Raw genomic sequence first — 24850 nt, forward strand, 5'->3', positions numbered from 1 at the left:
TGCCATTCGTTCCAATACTAATAACAATTTTCAGTGTAATTTCATTATAATAGCGTGACCATGAATCCATTAAAAATATTATAAATTTCATTGCCAGTACTGTTAGTGCAAGTGTAACGTGAACACATGGCGGAAAGTCTTGTAAAATCACACCATAATGATTCAAATAATACTGAAAATTGTCGACTTGAAAAGAAGAATATTGATGCATTCAAAATTTTCCTATCGAAATTGCAGACTGCCACATACGAACCTGTGGTGTTTTTATATCAAACATGTTACATGATAACAATCGCCACTTCCCAAAACGTGATGTTAGAGAAAGCGTGTAGAGTGAACTTAAACCTTGGTGACGATATCTGTACCTCTCTCAGACTTCAAAACCAAAGTGAAAGTCTCAAACATCACGAAGAAATTCTGCAGAAATACGTAGCGCCCAGTGTCACCCTGCGCACGTACACGATACTTAGTGTACCGTGTATCCTACTACTTTTGACAGGGTTCTTCAGCGATAACACTGGGTATAGAAAGATAATACCAATGATCCAAATAGTGGCACAGATGCTCATATGCGTGAACAATTTGGTGCAAGTTTATTTTATGAAAGGAACTGGCCTGTATTTCTTCGTGGCAGCTGAAGCGTTGTTGGAAGGCTTGGGAGGAGGATATGCATCTGTGCAGATGACAGCATTTTCTTACGTGGCGAAAGTAACGAGCGTGGAAGAGAGAACATTCAGGATCGGTCTGTTATACTTTGCTCAATCAGTAGCTGTTCCAGTGGGTCTGGCGATTGGTGGTCCCTTACTGAAACATTATGGTTATTACTGGTGCTACAGTTTGTCTGGATGTTTAAATCTCATCAATTTTATGTATAACTTGTATTGGATCAAAGAAGCCAAAAGAAGTATTGAGCAAAAACAGGTAAGATTTTAATTTAGGTAGTTTACCACGTGTAAGTTCATTCCACCCACCATAATGTAATAAATTAGATGCACATTTGTACAAACATAGCACAAATGGTATGGATACTACGTCTCAAAAATACCTCTATTCGTTAATAGCTTAACAAAAAGTTATAATATATCTCTACAGCGCCATTTCTATTACGATCGCATAACCATAGGGTAATTAGTTTAGGCCTTAATGAACACACTTTTATAGGTTTTATACAAAAAGTACCATTTTTATTTTTCCTTATAAAATAATTCATCAACTACTAATAATAAATAATAATAAATAAATGTTTATTCAAAAAACAAACCTTAAAACTAAATCACAACTTCCGCCAAACCAGAGTATGGTTGAAAGATTTTAACAGTATATTCCGGATCGTATTTAGAGTTAATACCAATTTAAAAAAATCGTATTTTATTGTGTTTCAGTGCATAACGGGTTTTTGATGGCGATGTCACCACAATTGGACTTAGTCTAGACGTCCTTAATGACAGATATCAAAGTAACAAGGAACACTTAGAATAGACTAGTTTTCACGAAAAAAAAATGTACTGATTCATATTAACTCATAAATGTTCCAAGAAGAACGTGACTTATTATGTATATAAAACACACAAAAAGTAAAAAAAAAACAATTTTTTGGTGAAAAGGACTTAAATTTGTATAATAGTTAGCCGAAGTTTGGACGTAATTAGAAGCTTTTGGACTGAAATCATATCAGTCTCCAAGAATAAAGGGTATAAGGTAACCAAACTGGTTCCAGCACGACGGCCGAGGATTCGTCTACTTTCTCCGCCTCTTCTTTGACTTCACGAACATCAGGGAGACGGTGCGCGTCGTGTTTAAAAGGGGACCGAACAATCGACGCATACGCATCTGTATCATGCTGGCCATAGTCAGCATCCTTTATGGACCTGCGTATGGTGAGCCTATGATGTTTACACTCAATCGTCTCTGTAACTATAGAATTCAGATTATTTGACAAATTTCGGTAACCGATTATTTTTCATTTTATGTGCAATAATTGTTGGTTCTTTATCATACATTTTGAAAGGAAAAAATATATAATAAATGCAGGGATCCGACGGCTAATGCAAACTTACATTTCGACATCAAAATTATATCTAAATGATGTAAAGGCGCGCGTGCGTTTCGTCCATTATTGTCCGTACACATGGCGCATGGGCGAATAGTAACAAAATGGATGTAATTTTATTATTATGATTTATTTTGATATCAAGTGTACGTTTGGATTAGCTAAGTTGCACATTGTCTAAAGACCAACTATGGATTGAACCTTGCATTTTTAGACGAGATCGTCTCGGTCAGAAAGCGGCGACTGCGTAACATTAAGAGCACTTAGTATTATCACCTTCTACAAACTGAAAATTCAGAAACCTGACTAACAATATAAATACATTTTTTTGATAGAAACTTGTAATAATTACAGGGGAACTATCCGTAATATACATGTCAACGAGGTACCGGTTCGGTTGGGATGAATTGCAGTTCAGCATCTACCAGACATACAATTTTGTTACTCACACCCTTGGTAAGTAGGTTGTTATTGACTTTATTTTTAGAATACGAATAATAGTAGTCCATATCAATACCACACAATAAACTTCATGTAGTATTCTATTCATTGCAGTAATTATATCTAATATATAAATAATAAATAATAATAAATATTATAGGACATTATTTACACAAATTGACTAAGTCCCACAGTAAGCTCAATAAGGCTTGTGTTGAGGGTACTTATACAACGATACATATAATATATAAATATTTATAAATACTTAAACACATAGAAAACACCCATGACTCAACTAACATAACATCATTCATAACTTCTTTAAACCAAAGCATAACGGTGATGAAGCTCTGTTCCGATAAACTGGGTTTTCTTTTAAAACCATCTCCATACAAGGATTGATTTTCGGATATCGAAGAGCTCACAGTAGAAAAGTTAAATGCAAGAAATATTGATTGACGTAACTAAAATTAAACTCACAACAGAAATGCCGAAAAATATGCCGATTTCGTATATTGATATAAAATTAATTATGAATTGTCTAATATTCGTTTATGTGACTGCTATGTAATGAAAAGCGTTGCAATACGAGAGTAGGTTTTTGAAACGAAATGATAGCGAGTTTCATAAAAACGTCACACGCACGTTGTGAGTATTTTAATGTATAATTATGTACATTTACATTCATTAGTTTTTCCTACACACATACTCTCCCTATGATGTGTTTAAGAACTGCGTGTTACGACCGCCATTGCGGCATTTAGTCACAAACTAAATAAAACGTCATCTCGTATGATACTAAAAATTAGGACAAATCAAATTTCTTCGTTTTTTAGGGAAGTTCGAAATTTGAATGTCGTTATTAAATCGATATGTACGTTATTATTGCACAATAATAACATTTTCACAGATAAGCAATTTGTTGTAACTAAACAGTTTATCTTTAGGCTGGCCATAATTTGCGGTTGTTGAACGCATCATAAGGGATTTATTATATGCAAGTAGGTAAAACCTTTTAGCCGATAGTAGCCATCTAACATTGCAAAGTGACATTGCGAAATGATAATTTACTATGAATAATCATTCGCGTATATATTTAACAGATATCACGTTATCAGTAGGTAAGTATACAAAAACACTTTTTATCTTATTTATAATTCGCCAAACTATTTTTGACATACTACTACTTACTATAACCAAAGAGAATTGATTTTATCAGAGAGGTAAAGTGTAAGTAAAAAACGTACCTCTTAATTTGACGTCCAAAACAGATGGCGCTGTACTGCGCCATATGTTTTGTGGTCACTGAATTGTCAAACGTCAATTTTTGTCAATCAGAGTCACCGCAAAATGTATGGAGCGCTACAGCGCCATCTTGTTTAGGTACCTGTCAAATTCTAGGCACAAAATTGGCTATAAATCTGTGCTATAAAGCCACGTATAGTTGGTGTCATCCACGATGACGCGCAGATTTGTTAAAACTAACCTTTAATGACATGAGAATACGATTCAAGGCACGCGTCTTCGTGAATGACACGATCTATATTCACTATAAACATTTTTGTTTATAAACCAGTTTTATAAACAATGTTTTTATAATGGGTACCTAGTTACTATAACTACATTTTATGAGAAACTTTGTTTACCAACACTGTTTATGATTGAATACGTGGTGGTGGTGTATGTATACCCTGTATTTACGAGTACATTTTAAAATATTATGACTTATTGCGTGTACAACGTAATTTTATATTTTCGAAGCAATAGCTGAAGCAATAAGAAAAGGGGTGTTTACCGTATATTGCATAGATCACTGGAGGTTTTTATTATTTTTTATTTAGTAAGCATTTAATGTTATTAATTGACTTACATTATAATAATACACGTATAGTGATATTTTAACTTCAAAGTATATAACACAAATAAAAAAAATAACAAAAAACATCAGGCGGGCCGTATGCATGTTTGCCACCGACGTAGTATAAAAGAAATATTTTATTTTATTCCCACACTGTTCTATTCATTTGAGTTGGTTATGTTATCAAAAAAAAGAAAAAACAAACATTTATTTCAGATAGGTAACCAAGATCCATACATGTCAAATGTCATGACTTTAGAATTAATTGGAAATACCACCATAAGAATATTACAATAAATTAAAACGACAAAAAATTTAATGAATATAATTTTAAAAAATAAATCACACACATTAAAATAAATTACGTGACATAAGACACACCCATTGCTTGAGACTGTCTACCTACTATTTATTGATATAACAGTTTCACATCCTATCAGCAACGACTTTAACAATGATATTGTGACTATCCCTCAACCAGGTGGTTCCAGGTGGTGGTAGTGGTCACAGGTCTGCATCTGTGCATTTTCATTTTAATTTGTACCTTAAAGCGCGAATTAAGTTATGCTTGTCACATATTACTGTCACTCCTGCTCATAGTGTTGTGTTCCTGCCAGTGAGTAAGGTGGCCAGAGCTCAATGAGGGTGCGGAGTATTAGGGTCGAAAACGTGCATGTAACTCCTCTGGAGTTGCAGGCGTACCTAGGCTACGGAGAGCGCGGATCAGGCAGGCCGTATACTTGTTTGCCACCACGAAGTATAAAAAAAAAACTGTAAAATTCCAGACAGAATGTGTATGGAGTTTGACATTAACCATCAGTTTTGTAACAATTGCTAACTGGCTGTTAATCGTACACAGTTAAGTGAAAACGCTCATTGAAGCGTACTTTTTGCGCATTAGGTATGGAAAACCATCCACAAACACCACGTTATAAGATTCCACTTGGGTAAACAACTCAACCGTTTTAGGTACGGTGTTCTCTCTCGTTGTATTCAGCAAGATATTGAAATGGCACGATTCCTTGCTGGGCATCATTTCCACGATAAGCAAGATCGTTGGCTCCTGCGTATACTGCTTTGCGGCCACGGCAACGATATTCTACATAGGTTTGTACTTAATTCAATTCAATTCAAATGATTTATTTGTAAACATAGGTAGTACATTCAAAATAAATATTTATAAATTATTCTTTATTTTTAATTGGTATTCTCAGGTACCTGCAACTATGTTTACTTGCAAATTACGAGTATGGTTCCTCTAGTACCAGGAACAAATGATTATACAAATATTTTTTATCTGTTAATGTTAATACTATGCAATCATTGTTGTAGATATCCATATTTATATTATTTGCTTTTTAGTTTTGTGAATACAAAAAACCGGCCAAGTGCATGTCAGACCACGCATAATGAAGGGTACCTTCGCGGCACTTACTTCATTTTAATTCGAAGATAAGTCTTGGAAATAACTCATTTAATATAACTTTGCTGGATAGTATTTATTAAGTCGTATTTCTAATTATTTAAATCATTTTTGCAGGCGCTGTGCAAAAGTTAGAAGGAAGGGCCACGTTATTTTCGATTTTCAAAGCGATTACTTAATTTCAAAAGTATCTACTCAATCAATAAACACTCTTGGCAACCTTAATATTATTTTTAAAGATCCGTCGACACACGTTGATTTCTACAGCACTTGGTCCTACACGCACTTGGCCGATTTTTGTTTTAGTTAACTAGTTATAACTATCAAAGTCCAATGTTTTGAAGATATGCGTACGAATTTTTACTAAGTAGGCAACTACACTAGAACTACGTCGTTGTGACGTCAATTCACTACATATTTAAGTAGGCTGTTATTTGTCCAGATTTTACGATAAAATTAATGAATTCGAGGACGTGATTCTTCTGATAAAAATGATTATATTTCACAGCTTCTATGGTGGAAATCTTAAACGGAACGTCTCTTCTAGCAATGAGATCTATCGTGTCAAAAGTAGTGGACCCAGAAGAATTGGGTGAGTGGTAATTTTAATAGAATGGGCTTCCTAGTTATGTCTGTGATATTATAATTAGGCACGATTCTTATAATCGGTATTTTACTATAATAATAATCATATTATAGCAAAAGATTTCTCGACGCCATTCAACAGTAAAGTCATGAAATGTCATTAATACAATGAATGCATCCTGAACCAAAACTAGCTACTGAAACTATCTCGTTCTTTATATCTAGACTGAAAATAAATATTATAATTGAATAACAAAAGATAACTTAAAATAGCATTACAATGGCAATCCCCATCATTATTTCTTCGCAGTTTATCTTAATCTAGCTATAAATTATGTGTCTTCTAGATAGTGACGTCACTGCAAAAGCAAAACAACTGGATGTTATAACTCAGTACCTGTTATTTATTTTACTATTTATTATTATATTAAACTTTATTGCACAATAAAAATAAGTACAAATGGCGGACTTAATGCCTTAAGGCATTCTCTACCAGTCAACCATAGGGCAAAACAGAAAATCTCGAATGTGGGTGCAGTGAGAAAAATAATTCAAAAGAAATGACAATTATAAAAGTAATTTTAAAAAAACTATTTAAAATGTTATCTTTTTTAAAACTGTTATCTGTTAACAAGCTGACATATTTGAACATTTCTTTTATTATAGTTGTACACGAGCTCCGAGGATAGTATAGAGGAGCCACCCTGTATAGTGTGTATGTCGACGGCGGGGTTCGGAATCGTTTTTTTTTTTTAACATCGAAATAGCTTAATATTTTTTAATTATTTTAAGCCGGATCCCTTTCTTTCGCATAATAATCGAAAGTCATAATGTAATGATAGTCATATTATCATTAGTCATAACTCTGAAACCGTTACCTTTTCAGGAATTTCCTTAGGTTATCCTATAGATAGGTTAGGTTTGTTTTATGGCAATCCTGAAAATTTACGCTTTTCTGAAAATAAAAATCAAATTTTGACTAACGAAAATGCGGACAAACAATACATTATGACTTATAACGTTATGGGAAACAATAGAGATCCATTTTAAGCTCTGATGTATTTAATAAACCAAAGAACGAAAAATAAATGTCCGAGCTTTGATCAGCGGCCGATCGGTAAGATCAGGCAGATTGTAATGTTCTTGTGTAAGTTTGACGGTAGTCACATTAAATCAATAGGTAGGTATGCTAGGTTCGTTAGGTTGCTTCAGATGCCCGAAGGGCAAACTTTCCAGAAGTAGGAGCCCAGCGTAGGGCTCGATTCAGGGAACGAGACAAAGATTTTCACGTTTACAATATGCCTAGCAATTTCATGATCTGCCTGATCTTACGATCGGCCGCCGACATAAACACAAATATAAACACAATCATATTCTGTAGGTATTACGCTAGGTTTCCTTACGCATAAAAGTATGTGTGAGTTCAATCGCACAGTAAGCTGAAAATAATTAAGCGTATTCTTTAGTACAGTCACGTCTGAAAACATCGACACCATCGAAGTGCCCAAAAATATGTATACATGACTTTATGGTAGTGTATACATATTTTTGACACTTCGTCCGTATCGATATTTTCAAACGTGACCGTACCTATTTGGGAAAAAAGCATCGATAATGGAGTTTATCGATACTAAAACTCCCTACATTCTATTAAATTTTGCCCCCTCAATTCCACTGTTTCACAATGAACATACCGTACGGTTTCATTAAAATTTGTCGACTTTATTTTTCTTCTTAAAGACTGTTAATATTAAAACGTCGTACATACTTACACTTACTGACTGACATCACTAACGATGACTATGTATGCAATTCATATCGTCTGCTTGTAGCTGAAAGTAAATTAAAAAATATGGTCATGAGACTGACTTAGTTACATAAATCAGTCAGGTTTTCAAAATACTGAAAAATTTACTTAACTTGGGTATATCATTTTTCCAGGTAAAGTAAACTCCATATTTGGGCTGACTGAGAACCTGATGCCTTTGATCTTCGTGGCCGCTGTACACCACCGTGTACACCCAAACCATGGAGGTACTGCCAGGTGCTGTGTTCCTCATAGGAGCTAGCACGTCTGTACTAGCAGCGGCTGTTTTTTTGTAAGTTAACAGAAGCGGGTAGAGCACAACCAAAAACATGAAGTTTTATTCATTAAATTATACGAGTTTTGCCAAAAGTACAAAGTAAGCATGAGAAATGAAAGGGGGTCACTTGGAAAGAAAATTTTTCAACCTATTTTCATTGCTTTTTCCTATTAAATTTCCGCGTAGAAATCGTTAAACATAAGATTTCCAAACACTATTTCCCCCTTAGGGAACGATTTATGAGACAAAGTCTATTATATTTTTCTTATACTACGTCGGTGGCAAACAAGCATACGGCCCGCCTGATGGTAAGCAGTCTCCGTAGCCTATGTACGCCTGCAACTCCAGAAGAGTTACATGCGCGTTGCCGACCCTAAACTTGCCCCCCCCCCCCCCCCTTCGTTATTATCTATTCAATTTATTATTCACTTGAAAATTATCTGTGCGTCAGATTTCTTTTAAATTCCAGTCCTGCAGCGTCATAAATAACATAAATTTGTATCATGGAAACAAGACTACTATGCAAATTAACTTACGGCCCGATTCAAAGAATGATTAAGGACACGTTTAAGATCTTGGAAAGATCTTTAAATGATCTCTAAACACCATGTCAAAATTGACGTTTATTTCGATTCCGCTGTGATCCCAATAAGATCTAAGTGACATTGGTTGCCCGAATCGAGCTGCTTCTGTCAATTATACGACATACAAACGATAATATATTATACATTATTAGACATACATACTAAGATAATATTTATAACTAGCTGTGCCCGCGGCTCCGCCCGCGTGGTATTCGGTCTGTGTCAGTAACCGGCTCATTCACCGCTAATTTCTCTGCCTCTCCCCTGGAGGTGGAACTTGAAGTAAAGTTGATAGATGGATACGCTAGAGGACTGTAGTCTAGATAAAATATTTTACAATTAGGTACCACTTAATAAAACTACACTCCAAAATCAATTGTTATTTTTTTCAAATTCGTCCTTATTAAAATTTTTGACGTGATTTAAACGACATAGAGTAGTAGATGTATATCGGACAATACAGTTCCACTTTTGTATTTTTTTTACGTCCTTGACTGTACCTATCCAAATCATGTCCATGGAAAATATCATCCAAATCGATGCTCCAGACCAATCAGTCTAAGCATGAAATGGTAAGAAATATACCCATAGAAATTCATACTTCCGAACACAATCGAATTTAGGTGTAATACCTATTAGTTAGAAGTAGGATTAGAGGAAAGGAGAATACTCGTAGAAATCAAAAACTTGAGGCCGAGTATTTACATTTTGTTTACAGTTATGTTTATATATGCACAACTAAATGTATACATATAATTATATCTACAGTTACATACTAATAAGTAGGTATGTAATAGTTATTTACATAACATTGACATTTTACAATATTTATTTGTACACCACATTGCGAGTTTCCCCGGCGGGCATCAGCACGAATAGCTCCGTGCAGCTGGTAATGCGCGAGCACGCCACGTAGAGGCTGCCCGTGCGAGAAGCAGCCCGTGCACAGGTCCACGCCAGCGGCGCGCAGCGTCCTGCCTCTGCGACTTATTGATGTTCATGGCGAAGCAGACGCTCACGGAGAACTGTAGGCGCTTGAAGTGGAACGGGAAATTGCTCAGGATGAGGGGGATGCGCGGGATCAACACGACTTCTGCGGCGCCGCACCCCGTCAGGATCTGCACCTCAATGAGGTTTCCGCTGCAGCTGCACTACTTTTAGCTGAGTTCCGTTGCATAACTTCGGAGGCGACAATTCCGAAGAAGCATGATTGGAACTCCAACTTTCAGGGTTAATGTGTGTGCTGGGAGTCCTGAAGCACTCAATGAGCTAAGGAACTCTACCGGGTATGTTGTGACATTGCCTTCATCCAAGACAGTGTTAATGGAATTATATACTGCATGTTCACCTTCGATTTCCTGCCTGCTCATTTTTCTGCGTGAACATGGACCGTTCCTCTATGGGCGTGAGTATGGATCTCTCACAAACCCAAGGATGGCTCAGGTCTCCGTGCACGCTACGAATGAGGTTTTCAATGGATGGAACGATGCTGCATAACGTCTCTGGTAGTTACTATTCGCTATAGTTTCGTAACCTCCGTTCCGTTGCGAGACTTTGGTGAAAGGTTCGCTTTTTTTCGGGAAGGTATTTTCAGTTTTTAGTTCTTATGGCATTTTAACGCGTATAAAATGCGTGTCCCAAATCGTTTGACATTTACACCGCAAACATCAGAGAATTTTTTTTTTTCATAGTACCCACCTTAGTAGCCATTATTAAGTGCTTAAAAGAGGCGATACGTATGAATATGGATACGATAAAATTACGATTAGGTAATTCATGACGGAGAAAATATTTTTTTTAAATAATTATGCAGTTATACGCGTGTTGATATGTGTGTTGATTTTGCCACCATTTAATTGTGTAAGTAAACTCATTTTTGACCGACTTCCAGATTTCAAAAGGAGGAGAATCGAGGGAACTCTTCAAATATGAAAGTCATACATATAATGATTTTTGTATTTTTCTTTAACAAATCTAGCATTTACATTTTAAAAAGTGACATTTGATGAAGTGGAACTGCTGATGATGATCAGAATGGAACTCTTCAACGATACACAGTACACGTTTGGCGATTTGTCCTCTTCGCTGTGTTTGTTAAGTAAATTAGATTTTCAAGACAAATTTTTGTCAAGTTCGAGTTCTGACGATGGGGTCCATGAGCAATCGAGGGAACTCTTCAAATGTGAAAGGCATATATATAGTGATTTTTGTATTTTCATCAACAAATCAAGTATTTACATTTGTAGAAGTGGAACTGTTCATGATGAACAGAATGGAACTCTTCAACGATGCATAGTTCACGTTTGGCAATTTGTTCTCTGTGCATGTTTGTCAAGCAGTTAGGTTTTCAAGATACATTTTTATATTTCTATCCTATTTAGTTTTTTTTATAATTATCTGGTGCTTTATTTCATGCATGGTGTGAAATAATTTATCTTAAATACAGTCGAATACTCTATTGCGGGTATCTTACCAGTCAATCATAGGGCAAATCTGAAATGTGTCAAGGTGGGTGCAGTGACAAAAAAAAAATGTTACCTCCTTTTCTACATAATTAGGCGTAGGACGCTGTCTTTTAATTTAATTGTATGAAATCAAAAATCAACAATAATCGTTCTTTCACCGATCTACCTCATTGAAGTCGGTTTTTTTCTTTTCTTCTATCTTTAGAGTTAATTTGACAAAATCCTTCTTCGGTGGCTTAATTTCAGCACCATATCTGTTAGTTTAGCAGGGTACTCGATACTCGTAGCACATATTTGTTGTAAAAGTTTGCACCTCCTTCCTAAGTAGCGCCATAAGATTCAGGTGCAAACTTAACTCAATCGAGTGTAGTGGCTACCCCCCCTTCTAGCGGTTGAATTTTTATAGCCTATAACTTGGCCGGGCATTTTCTCGACAGATTAGTAAAGTTTGCATCAAAATCCGTTCAGCCGTTTTCACGTGATGCGAGGTCAAATAAACAGACAAACAGAAAAACAGACAAACAGACAAAAATTCTAAAAACTGTTGGAACGTGTTCTGTTAACGATTCTTAGTATCCCCAGGCTACTTTTTTTCGAATATCTTCCATGTACAGACTTTCGACCCCCTTCAGCTTTATTATATGTATAGATGACAGTTTGAATATCTTTAATACACAGTGATATAAACACACAAATCTTAACCTCAATTAAACTCAATTAAACACCTAACCTAGCATACACTAAAGACTACATACATAATAATTAAGTAAAAACTAACTCACGTACTACCTATATAAAATAATTTAAACTTAAATTATCTGTTTTCAGCTGGCTATTTTATGAACACAGAAATAAAGAACTGAGTCGATTAAATAAAGAAGAAATTGGTGTCACAGAGCCTCTGAATGGTGCCGAAGCAATACATTAAATAAAGATAATCATGAAGCTTGTTGAAAAGTTAAGTGTCATGTAGAATAAATACTTATATTGTAGAAATGTTATTTGTAAGTGAGTCAAATTGTCGTGTTGTAAACACAATAAATAATCAAACCAATAAATGTTCATATTTTAATACATGTAAATAAATAATTTCGAATAAAACCACATATTTTTTGTTTTTGATGATTTTGTTATTATACGTGCAAACATCGTCAAACCGATTTTTTTGTTGCGAGTAAGAGTTATAAAGTAACCGATCGAGTAAATCAAAAACTTTTAGCTGAAGAGCACAGCTTAAATCCCTTCAGAAACTGTCCGACTTCTGCTCAACCCAGGGAGATTAGCGCTGTTAGTTATGCGACATTAGGGCTACAGTCCATTAAGCTATAGAGTCAGACAAGATAAGTTGGCAGCCATTTTGATAGCCCTAGACAGTACAAGTGTTAAGTAAAACGTCATGATTTCATAGAAGTTTGACAATTAAAATAACCCTTGCCCCGTCTGGGTTATCAAAATCATTGCCAATTATCTTGATTTGAGTCTAGCACACAGCGGACACACCATTCGTTTATACGGAAACTGAGTATTTGAACAGTTTTTTTTAAAGGGCTTATTTTTGTATGGTTTTCATAGAGAACTAGAAAGAACCTTTTAAAAGATACTCCTTTTTTACCTCTAGCGGCCCACCATACAAAAAATATTCCCATTATAGACCATGAAAGTAACTTTCAAACAACTCTAGAGCTCTCTTCAGTTGTCACCACAGCAATAATGGTGCAACAGTAATGCAACTGCCGTTGCCACTCGAGTGTCATCTTTAGTCAAATATTGCACAAACTGCAAATTCTTTTAGGTTACCATAATAATTACACCAGTTTTCAATTATAAAAAATACCCGTAGCACCTTATAACGTGTTTGTGTGAAGGTACTGTAAAGAGAGGCGGCCTATTAGGGAAGGTGTCGTCGATTTAAACACTCATGAATTGAAATCTATTCATATATATTTTTTTACTATTTTTTATTTCTTTTAGCTAAAATTACATAACAACTAATACTGATGGCTGCCTCTTTTGGAGTGCCGATACCGGTACGCACATCCTTTTGCATGCGGGGCGCATCCTTTTTGTCTGACAGCGACCGCCAGTTCTCAATTCAATTAAATCTACTGCCTGTCACCTCCATCGACTAAGACTGTTGTAAAGGTGGCAAACCTCTTTGTTTTTGATTAGCCTATTTGTGTGTCCCTCTGTTGGGCAAGGGCCTTCCCTCTCGCTTTCCAATCCTCCCTGTGCTGAGCAAGATCCCACCAAAACCTCTACAGTACAAAAATTACGTAACGTAGTTAATTATTTACGAGTAGTTCCCGAAACAATTAAATTAAAATGGCGACATATAAAGTCCATGTAAAAACATAATAAATACACGTCCCATACAATTTGTAACCTAAACTTTAGCGCTAAAAAGGGATTTTGAAGCTATAAATGTCAGTATATAATGGATAGCGGGCCTTAATACCTAAGTAAGCTCACTTGCCGAAAACATTAAGTCCAAACTCAGAACTTTAGCGCAGTTGCACTTAAGTTATGGATATCTTATGGTTTAATTTTGAACATGAATTAGAGTTAAATCTGGACAAAGTTAACTGTTTAATTATCTCGAATTTGAAGCAATCTGAAACGGGAAGTTTTGCAGATACATGCTTTCAATTAATCAAACTTTGAGTAGGTATTATGACTCCATCAATACTGTCATTGATTCCGTTAACGGTCAAGGTGAGACCCGTTATTATAAAAACATAAATATTCAAAACTAGTTTAACAAGGCAAAATTATCCTCTAGGGCTGCTAGAGCAGGAAACTGTTAGACGTAGAGACACCAATACAATAATAATAATAGTAAATAAGTTTAGGCAGGTTGTGATAAAACGTTGTGACCGCGCCAAGATGGCAGGCGGACAAGTTTTAAATAAGGCGTGGGTGTACTTGTGACGCATCTAGACTTGCAAGTGAATGATCACTGATGATGGGACTAGGGTAGCAGTTTAAGTTTACCAAGGTGCGGATATGCTTGTTTGTTCACCGAAGTTAGTCTTGTGGTGAGAGTGTTCAAAGGATGTAGTGTTGATGGCGAAAGTGACTTTTAAAGGAAGGAATTAAAATAGATGGTGCGCTAATGAGCCATGATGGCTACCATGCTGGATTGATAGGGTTACAATTAATTATAAAAATTTAACATGTCCTGTTACTGGCTCAATTTTATCACGATTTATATATTAGTTCAGATTTTCTACCATGTGATCTCAAAACCCTGACTCACAGTATTTAGACGTAATTTATCTGATGATCGTCGTCGAAATGTGGGTGTAAGTCAAGCGGATTCTTGTAATTGTTAACAAAGTGACATCTGTCATATTAACAAAAAAGCAGAAAATATTCAGACACCCAGTGCATCTTACGCTCATCAATAAGTGCGCGAGAAATCCCTAATGATGACTGGCACTCATTTCGCGCGTATCAATCAGCGCCAGCGATCGTATCATATCAACATAAAATCTTAACATATTTTTAAATCAGTCGTATCTCACTTAAATGAGCCACTGCAATCTGTCCTATAATACATCAGAATTAAAAAAAAAAAAAAAAAACAAAAAGCGTAACAATGGTTGTGAACCAAATTTTTATCGTTATAGATCCTAAATTGTCAAAGGAAATAAAAAAAAACCAAAGTAAAAATAATAATTGTCAGATAATTATAAAATAAATTTAATGATACCGCTAGTATAAAGATAGTAATTTTTCACGGTAAATATATTATTTTATTTTTTAACATTTTATACTTTTAATCAATTTATTTCAATAATCAAAAATTAAGAATTGCCTTAAATTTTATTGGAAATAAAATATCAAAGATTTATATATAAGAAAAGTTTATTTGCTCACCTTGATATTTATTTACAAATGAATTGCATACCACTCGACAAAGAACAGTTATCAGTCTGAGACAAGGGACTTGAGCAATTAAATAATACAGTCCTATAAACTGTAAGTGTACACAAATACTAAGAAATCACTCTTATCTCATACACGACGATATAATGTCAATATTGAATTAGGCTGACATTTATACTTATTACAGATTAATATTATTCAAACAAAGATAATTGAGGAAAATTTAATTATTTCATTCAGTTGTGATCTTTCGCAATAGTGACAAACAGTACATAACAAAGTCGAAAATGAATAAAAAATTAAAAGAAATAGAAGAACATAATACCGAAATTGGTAATAAAAATGAATCTAAAGAGACATCACCTCTTAAAATCGATTCAGAAGATAAAAGTAAAGTCACATCCAAAACAAAAGAAAAACTAACGTTACGAGAAAGGCTAAAATTAATAAAAGATAACACAACAGTTGAACCAGTGATGGCCTGCTATGTAATGCCAAGTGTATTAGCTTCATTAGCAACACAGAATTTAAATTTAGAGAAAGCTTGTCGTGTAAATTTGAACTTCACTGATGAAATTTGTGACGCCTTGTATTTACGACAGACAGAAAATTACACATTCTATGAAGAAGAAGTCCAGAAGTTAACAGCAAGTGTGCAAGCTTGGAAGAACGTGATACAGACAGCTTTGCCAGTATTATTAATCTTGTTCGTCGGTGCTTGGAGCGACAAAACTGGTAAAAGGAAGCCATGCATACTTTTGCCCATAGTAGGCGAATTTTTAACTTGTATAGGATTCATGGTAAACACATACTACTTTTATGAATTACCTGTGGAGGCGGCGGCGTTAACGGAGGCTATATTCCCTGCTATCACTGGAGGATGGTTCACTAATTTCATAGGTGTCTTTAGCTATATAGGTGACATAACTTCGGTAGAAAATAGAACATACAGAGTGGGAATTGTGAATCTTTGTATGTCACTGGGTTATCCTATCGCTAGTGCGCTAAGTGGTGTATTGTTAACTTGGGTAGGCTATTATGGTGTGTTTTCAATATCAGCCGCGCTCTATTTGTTTAGCCTTATTTATGGATACTACTATTTGGAAGATGTGAAAAGGGACAATCAAGAGAAAAAGGTAAGGATTTCCTCTTGAACATGATCTTACTCGTACGCTTTGAGAATTATTTTATTTGCGACAACAAAACATGAATTGTTTTATATATATAATGTTTGCAGAAATTTTATTCATAGAATATGAAATTAAATATCCAAAGAATATCTTTCTATAAATAAATGCATTCTTTCACTTGATATTAACTGAACTGGATTGTCCTTAGTTAAGAAATTAAAGGCTAGCCCGAAAAATAGAATAAAAATACCAAAAAATATATTTAAAGCTGGAGCTTCAGAATGACAACTTAAATTTTCAGAAACCAAAAACTTGTAAGGAACATGTGACCGAGTTCTTCGACGTGAGACTTGTATCAGAAACGTTCAGAGTTGTCTTCAAACAAGGAGCTGGCAACAGACGGCTTCGAGTTTGTCTACTGCTTATAGTTGTCTGCGTCATATTTGGTCCAATGCACGGTAAGTTATGCAAAGATTACTGAACACATATTTATTTTATTTATATAAGGTTTACCAATGGCTTACATGTTTATTACATTTAGGATACTGTCCTATTATACGTACGAAAAGACGTCAAATATAGGAACCGTACGCGTATGGTGGGGCTGCCATCTTGTGGCCTGAATCGGGAACATAAACATTGGCACTTCACGCCAAATCAAGTGCCTTTCTCGTGCGTTTTTTTGTGCATATTAGGTTTTGCCATTTTTTGGGCTACATTGGAAGCATAAACTTCACGTTTATACCTCGCGCCAAAAATCTGACGTCTCCTGTGCTGCCCCCTACAGCTTATGCACGCTCCTCATAGTAAATATCACAAGCGAAACAACTCAGAAGGACTGTAATATGTAACAACTTGTATTTTACATGTAATTTTGCTCTTACAACGATTACTAGTTAAATAGGTACAACTTCAAAGGAGGCAGTTTAATTAATGAAATATTTGGGCGAATCAACTTTTAGACCGAGGCTAATCTGTTTAAACTGCAATCGAAAATTATATGTTACTTTTATTAAATTTTACGTTATACGTTAAAACAAGCGCTTTCCTCTCTGATAGACCTAAAATTAAGACAAGTATTAAATTGGTAACTAGAATGCCACAGACTTGTTCCTCTAAAAGTTGCTCCGCCTATTTACGACAGACATACTCGTATAGATCATGTCATTCATGAAGACGCGTGCGACTCATATTGTCATATTATTAAAGGCTACATTTGACAAATCTGGGCGTCATCGTGGATGACACGAACTATAGACGTTACAAAATAATAATATGCAACATGTATGCAGCTCTCTCAGACTTCTTGATGACGGATTGAACTGAAATTAGTCTTTTTCAGGTGAATATACCATTATGTACCTTTTTACGAGATACAGATTCAATTGGGACGAAATGCAATTCAGTATTTGGTCAACATACAGTATTGTAACTAATTTGCTAGGTAAGTTGAAAATTAAAATATCTTAAATTTATTAGGCCATCAAAAGGAGCTTCAATACCATCATTTTGCTAATCTACTAAAAACTGCTAATTGTTCATAGCAGAGGGCACATAGGGGAAAAATTGTTCTTATGGTACAGTCTCGTCTGAAAACATAGACACGATCGAAGTGCCAAAAATATGTATACACGACTTTATGGCCCATATATTATGATAGTGTATACATATTTTTGGTACTATGTCCGTATCGATATTTTCAGGCGAGCCCGTATTTCTACATCAGGTTCCACATGCAAAACCCAAGTCAAGTAAACAAGAATATACTGTAATCTACCATTAGTCGAAATACGAGCCGAATTTAACCTAGGAACTCGACACCGACTCGCACTTGGCCGTTTTCTTATCTTTGCAGCATAATAAATGTAATGGTAAACTTTTGGTCTAGTTTCATTTTTGATTGTTAATTTATAAATTAAGTTGTATTTTATTTGTTAACTGTGGTTTCAGGTACTATATTCTCAATCAGCCTGTTCAGTAAATACATGAAGTTGGATGACACGATCCTGGGCATCATTTCCAATGTGAGCAAAATTATAGCTGCCTTTGCTTATGCGTTTGCTAGAAACGACTTGGAAATATATTTAGGTAAGAGGATATCTAATAATAAGGTTGTTGTAGGAACTGAGTTAAAAGATGGGCAGAGGTAAAATTGCTGAGACGAAACTGTTTAATAAATAAATAATATTTATTTCGGAAAGTAGTCCCATGATATTAGTAACTATTTTACCTACGTCTATGATAGTCACGAAATAAATACAAAATGAATCATCAATACAAAATTTCAAATAAATCATACAAAGTTAAATTAAATTATTACCAAAAGTAATGACAAAACTCCGAGTGTTTGTGAACAAATGCTTAAGGCAAATTCTGCACATTTTTTGGCCTAACTGGATTACAAACGCTCACTTATGGAGAATAACCGGACAAGCACCCGTACATAAGGAGATCCAAATGCGCAAATGGCATTGGATTGGGCATATCCTCAGGAAGCCTGACATCCACCTAACCAAGGTGGCCCTGACCTGAAAGATGCCCGGAAAACGGAAACATGGTCGCCCTAAATCTACTTGGCGTAGAGTTGGGTGTATTGGGGATGGGATGGGAGGAGGTTACCCAAGCTGCCCAGGACCAGAGTCAGTGGAAGAAAATAGTTCGAGCCCTACACCCCAGCAGGGGGTAACAGGATGAAAAAAGAAGAAGATTACCAAAATTGAACTAATTCATCATTTAAATTATAAGTCTTTACCCATCACGGAACAATGGTGTTCCGGACATTTGGGAGAAGTGCGCGAAGCCGAAACCAACACGTAAAGGCCCTATTGACACTTTAATAAGATGAAAGGGGTACACCGAGCGGATGCTGCCCGTGCCCGTGTCTTGGCACGCACGCACAGGCAGCACCCGCCAGTGTGTAAGTGTAAGGACTATATAGAGTTAATAGAATCTAAAATGAACCACGCTGCCGCTGTTTATTGGGTGGTAGCAATGGATTAAACGCACACTCATTTAAAATTAGAACTTTTACTATAGAAATTCGGCAACTTCGGAAAATTCTCCTTGGTACAATGCTACCTCTGTCTATCTTTGAACTCTGTATTTTACCGAGTGTGGCCTGTAATACGAGCAAATAAAGCATAGATTATACTCATAATCATAATCAATTTATTAATAATAAAAATTGCCAACACACACAACAGTAATTGCCTATATCTATAGGAAAATATAAAACATTCAATTAACACATAAGATTACGGCTGATAGCTGCACTAATACATGCAGAATACTGTACGTTATATTATTTACATATTTGATTTTGTAAGATCACGGCTGTAGAATTCTTTATGGTCATAGAAAGTCTGCTCGATTAGCCAACTCTTTTGGAATGGGTCTTGAATCTCTTTTAATGTTTATTCTTCTCGTGTTTAGAGCAAATCAAAATAATTAATCATAAGGTAGTCCATCATCAGGCGGCCTCGACGCTTGTTTGTTATCGATATGGTACATATGAAAAATGAAGCAACCAAGAGACATATTTTTTTTAGTTCATTTATTGGTACTAGGTACTTAACAATATTTTAAAATTTCCGTGAAACAGAAAACTATACCCCTTAAAAAATTCCGGCGTAAGGAAAATAATGTAAATGTAATAAATCCTAAATAACTAATGCGATTATTATAGATTTGTCAGTATTTATCTGTTTGTGTGTTTATTTTTAATTATGTTTTTTTTTTGTAATTGGACATAAGTATCGTCGGCTAAAATCGCAAGCCTCGTAACTCCATTTAAAATACATTACTACTTTATTCAATAATACATAAAGTTGCAAACCTCATAACCCCTCCGAAGTTTTGTTACTTTAGAATTTAGAACTACAGATCTACATCTCTAAGTAATTTAAATATTTCATTGGGGATACTTGTATTGTAATTTATAACTGTTGATGATTTGTTTTTATTGCTTAAAAAACAACTTGACTTGTAAAAGTACCCTTGCGGCCTCTTTACTAAATGTTTGAGTTTGAGTTTTGACATTACGTTTCAAGGAATCCACGAGAACTTGAAACGTCGGAGGTGATTTTACAACTTCCTAATTAATAATTTAATAATGCATAACAATCGTAAAAGTTTAAATCAGTGTTTTGAGTTAGCGAATAATGCATTCAATTGGTCCCCATTACAGCACCGCTGCTGGAGATCCTGAACGGAACTTCGTTTATTGCCATGCGCTCGATCGCCACGAAACTCGTAAGCGGAGAAGAATTCGGTAAGTGGCCCTAGACCTCAGACCAAAAACTCACACTTCAGTGGTAATTGTAAAGAACACTCGGTGTAATATGACCAATACAATTATGTTGGCAGAGGAATATTATCATAAACCACACCGTGGGGAACGTTACATTCTTCTTACGCCTAACTGCTTTTGACGACCGGTCTGGCCTAGTGGGTAGTGACCCTGTCTACGAAGCCGATGGTTCCGGATTCAAATCCTGGTAAGAGCATTTATCCGTGTGATGAGCATGGATATTTGTTCCTGAGTCATGGGTGTTTTCTATGTATTTAAGTATTTATAAATATTTATATATATATCGTTGTCTAAGTACCCTCAATACAAGCCTTATTGAGCTTACTGTGGGACATAGTCAATTTGTGTAATAATGTCCTATAATATTTATTTATTTATTTATTTATAACTGCTCAAATCGGAACCCACATCACATATCTTTTCTCACTCTTATACAACTCCTGGGTAATGAATTATTGTTATTGTAATAGGTTCTAAATTGCATGTCCCACCAGTAGGGCTAATATGGTCGGCTCTTTATCATTTGTCACCATGCCTGTCACGTTTTTACAAGTATGTAAGTGCGAAAGTGACGGGCATAGTGACAAGTGATAAAAATGGAACCATACTGCCACCGCAGCTGTATAAATGCAAAGCTTTATCAGTGAATTCATTTCTCCATGCGATTTCTCAGCTCACTGTACGTATGAATGACCGGTGACAATATTAGATTTGATGAGCTGATCTGATGACAAAAACCGCAGACAGCCATACCAACTATATGATAAAACATCGCAGCCTACCTATCGCGTTTAGGTATTTTTACAAATGTCTGTTAAAAGAAAAGCACAATAGGCGAAAACATATTTTATAACCAAAATAACCATGTAAATTTTCGCTTTGCAGGCAAAATGAACTCTCTCTTCGGGCTAGCAGAAGCCACAATGCCGCTAGTGTATGGACCGCTATACTCCCGCGTCTACATGGCCACGCTGAACGTTCTACCAGGCGCTGTGTTCCTGCTCGGCGCTGTCCTCACGCTACCTTCGATCGCCATATTTGGGTAAACACTGTGCAAACAACTCGCTCTTCGGGATAGCAGAAGCCACAATGCTGCTAGTGTATGGACCGCTCTTTACCCGCGTCTACATGGCCACGCTGAATATTCTACCAGGCGCTGTGTTCCTGCTCGGCGCTATCCTCACGCTACCTTCGATCGCCATATTTGGGTAAACACTGTGCAAACAACTCGCTCTTCGGGATAGCAGAAGCCACATTGGCAATGCTGCTAGTGTATGGACCGCTCTATTCCCGCGTCTACATGGCCACGAAGAATATTCTACCAGGCGCTGTGTTCCTGCTCGGCGCTGTCCTCACGCTACCTTCGATCGCCATATTTGGGTAAACATTGTACAAATAACTCCCTCTTCGGGCTAGCAGAAGCCACAATGCCGCTAGTGTATGGAACACTCTATTCCCGCGTCTACATGGCCACGCTGAATATTCTGCCAGGCGCTGTGTTCCTGCTCGGCGCTGTCTTCACGCTACCTTCTATCGCCATATTTGGGTAATCACTGTGCAAACATAGACACATATTTGGTTAAGTACAAACAGTTTTCTCAATTATTGTTGGATCTTGCTCGGATTGATGAGTTCTCGGAGTAGTTATAGAGATTGTTATAAGCGCTTGTTACTTAACGCCACAAAACCACGATTACGGATAAGGACGGTAATTCCTCCCCTATTCGTATTTTACCGTAAAATGTGCTTACAATGTGTATATAGGTACGAAATCTATATCACAACCTCAGTGTTAAAACATGAAACTAGTGGTCTACTTTAAAACGGCATATACAAGGTGGCCAAAAAATATGAGCATTTCCGTTACCAGGGAGGTTTTGGGATTATACTGAGCAACTTTTACTATGGGACCAACCCCGAAATTGCGAAATAAAATGTTACCCTCCCATAGAAAATGGACCAGTTAAAATGTATAAAACAGCCAGAAAAATTTTCGCGATTTTGGGGTTGGTCCCAATATATAAATACTTATATACTTATATAGAAAACACCCATGACTCAGGAACAAATATCCGCGCTCAACACACAAGTAAATGCCCTTACCAGGATTTGAACCCGGGACCACCGGCTTCATAGGCAGTGTCACTACCCACTGGCCAGACCGATCGTCGGCTGGTTAATTTACGCCAAATTAATATTATCATACTTATCCTATTTATGTTGGTACACAATAGCTCTATTATTTTCAGATGGCTCTACTTCGAACACAAGAAAGACCAGGAAGGGCAAAAATCGAACGACGTAGAAAATGTTGATTAAGAGAAATCATTTGTATAATTAAATATTTTACGAATAAACCGTGGCTCAATTGTTTTGCTTCCTCTCTGTGCCTGGGTCCTAGCCAAGATGACAATCGTGCATTGACAAACGCCTAAAAATGTACCGGTACGACAGACTATCGGAAACCAGTTGAGGAAACAAGAATTAATTTTCTTGATTCGAAACCGGGTCTCCAAAGAAGAATTATAATTCCATTTCCTAAACTGGTTTCGAAAGTGGCCGAAGGGGAAAAGTCACGTGACTATTTTTATACATTATTTGTCTCGATTGGTAAGTAAGCAAATATTGAACAAACAAAACAAATTTAAAAACAGATTTACGATGTAAAGAAAGGTAGCAACAGGCAGTCTTATCGCTGTAAGCGATCTCATCCAGACAACCTTAGGGGCGGGGGGGCTAGGAGGTTAGAGTAGATTGATGTCTATCAACGAATATCATCTTGGATAGTTACTACCCGTTCGCTTCAACTTGGCCGTTACCTACCTGCCCGCTTCCCCGCACCGCCCCTCTGACGCCTTATCCACTCGGCCACCACAGCATTAAAACTAGTTTTATTATTTACATTTAATATAAACACAAAAATTATTAAATAAAGTGGGCTCTTAAGCGCCTGGAGGGGCGCGGGGCGAGTTTGACGGAGACTTTTGTGTGTGTTGGTTATATTTGAGTTTTAGTTTAAGTTAGGTTGAGATTCTTGTGTTTTTTTATGGTAGTGCCAGAACGAATTATTTTTTTAGACTTATAGTTTTTCGACAATACTAGAAATTGCACCTCTGACGTAACCGCCGGAACTGCTGAACGGACGGTTGATAGTCGAGGATCGGCTAGTGCAGCACTATAACCAGGCTGCTCATACTTGTCAGTAAGTACTAAAGCTATAGTAGTCTGAAGCTGACTCATTCTCGACCCATAGGCCGATTCTAATGTACCAATTTGTTCTGATTTTAAATCTTGTTATTATACGACCTTGTCATGACTTACAGTGTATCTCACGTTGACCAATAAGCGCGAGCAAAATGTCTAATGACACAACTTCCAATCAGTGTGAGCTATCCTCAAGGTCACATCAAAACAATATCAAAACTGTCACAAATTAACTTAAACCCTTAGAACGCTTTATGTCATAAACACAAACATAACTCAAACGCCAAGCTCTCGGGCGCAAGGGAGCTAATGTAAACCTTACTCGAATGTGTGAAGGTCACTTTGACAACGTCCGCCATAACACCTATAGTTGTCCTTGGCGCTGTGGGCACGACTAGTAAGGTAACTTTAGGTGTTCTTGGCATTCAAAAGATTAAATAAGAATCGGCCTCCAGCTACCTGTCAAAATCACGTCATGTTAATAACAGCGATTATCATATCCAAACTGAAACTGTGTTACCATTTATAGTACATTCTGTAGGGCTAAGATGGTCGGCTTTTTATCATTTGTCACCATGCCTGTCACGTTCTAACATGTATGTAACTGCAAAAGCGACGGGCATAGTGACAGGTGATAAAAATGGTCTTAAAAACTTACCTATACTTATACTAAGTTAGAATTTACACATTGTCACCTCAGATAACGGAATGTAATCTAAGAGAAATTGCATTCCACAGTGGCATCTGAAACTAAAAGTAAATTTCGAGGGTAGACACATTCACAATTTAATTGGACCTACCATTCTTTAGCGGAATGCAAGCCGAGTGT

At 36.2% G+C, this 24850-nt stretch overlaps 2 protein-coding genes across 2 annotated transcripts; both read left to right on the forward strand.

Moving 5' to 3' along the window:
* Positions 1-97: 97 nt before the first annotated feature.
* Positions 98-12596, forward strand: LOC133533916 (proton-coupled folate transporter-like). The gene is made up of 7 exons (XM_061872999.1): positions 98-921; positions 1718-1877; positions 2405-2506; positions 5319-5456; positions 6281-6364; positions 8299-8456; positions 12319-12596. The coding sequence occupies exons 1-6, from the start codon at positions 127-129 to the stop codon at positions 8424-8426; spliced, it is 1407 nt and encodes a 468-aa protein (XP_061728983.1). The 5' UTR covers positions 98-126; the 3' UTR covers positions 8427-8456; positions 12319-12596.
* Positions 12597-15459: 2863 nt separating this feature from the next.
* LOC133533911 (proton-coupled folate transporter-like) lies at positions 15460-23179 on the forward strand. Its single transcript, XM_061872989.1, has 7 exons — positions 15460-16514; positions 16810-16966; positions 17851-17952; positions 18459-18596; positions 20695-20778; positions 21703-21859; positions 23067-23179. The coding sequence occupies exons 1-7, from the start codon at positions 15666-15668 to the stop codon at positions 23134-23136; spliced, it is 1557 nt and encodes a 518-aa protein (XP_061728973.1). The 5' UTR covers positions 15460-15665; the 3' UTR covers positions 23137-23179.
* The last annotated feature ends 1671 nt before the right edge of the window (positions 23180-24850 follow it).

Source organism: Cydia pomonella, unplaced genomic scaffold, assembly GCF_033807575.1.
Source record: "Cydia pomonella isolate Wapato2018A unplaced genomic scaffold, ilCydPomo1 PGA_scaffold_215, whole genome shotgun sequence".
Lineage (NCBI taxonomy): Eukaryota > Metazoa > Arthropoda > Insecta > Lepidoptera > Tortricidae > Cydia > Cydia pomonella.

What these genes read in the sequence shown, in the direction of transcription:
- LOC133533916 (XM_061872999.1), top strand. Translation starts at nt 127, where the DNA reads ATGGCGGAAAGTCTTGTAAAATCACACCATAATGATTCAAATAATACT. An exon ending in GAAGTATTGAGCAAAAACAG is followed by an intron (nt 922 to 1,717) that starts GTAAGATTTTAA and finishes AACTGGTTCCAG; the next exon opens with CACGACGGCCGAGGATTCGT. An exon ending in GGCAACGATATTCTACATAG is followed by an intron (nt 5,457 to 6,280) that starts GTTTGTACTTAA and finishes TATATTTCACAG; the next exon opens with CTTCTATGGTGGAAATCTTA.
- LOC133533911 (XM_061872989.1), top strand. Translation starts at nt 15,666, where the DNA reads ATGAATAAAAAATTAAAAGAAATAGAAGAACATAATACCGAAATTGGT. An exon ending in CATATTTGGTCCAATGCACG is followed by an intron (nt 16,967 to 17,850) that starts GTAAGTTATGCA and finishes AGTCTTTTTCAG; the next exon opens with GTGAATATACCATTATGTAC. An exon ending in CGTAAGCGGAGAAGAATTCG is followed by an intron (nt 20,779 to 21,702) that starts GTAAGTGGCCCT and finishes TTCGCTTTGCAG; the next exon opens with GCAAAATGAACTCTCTCTTC.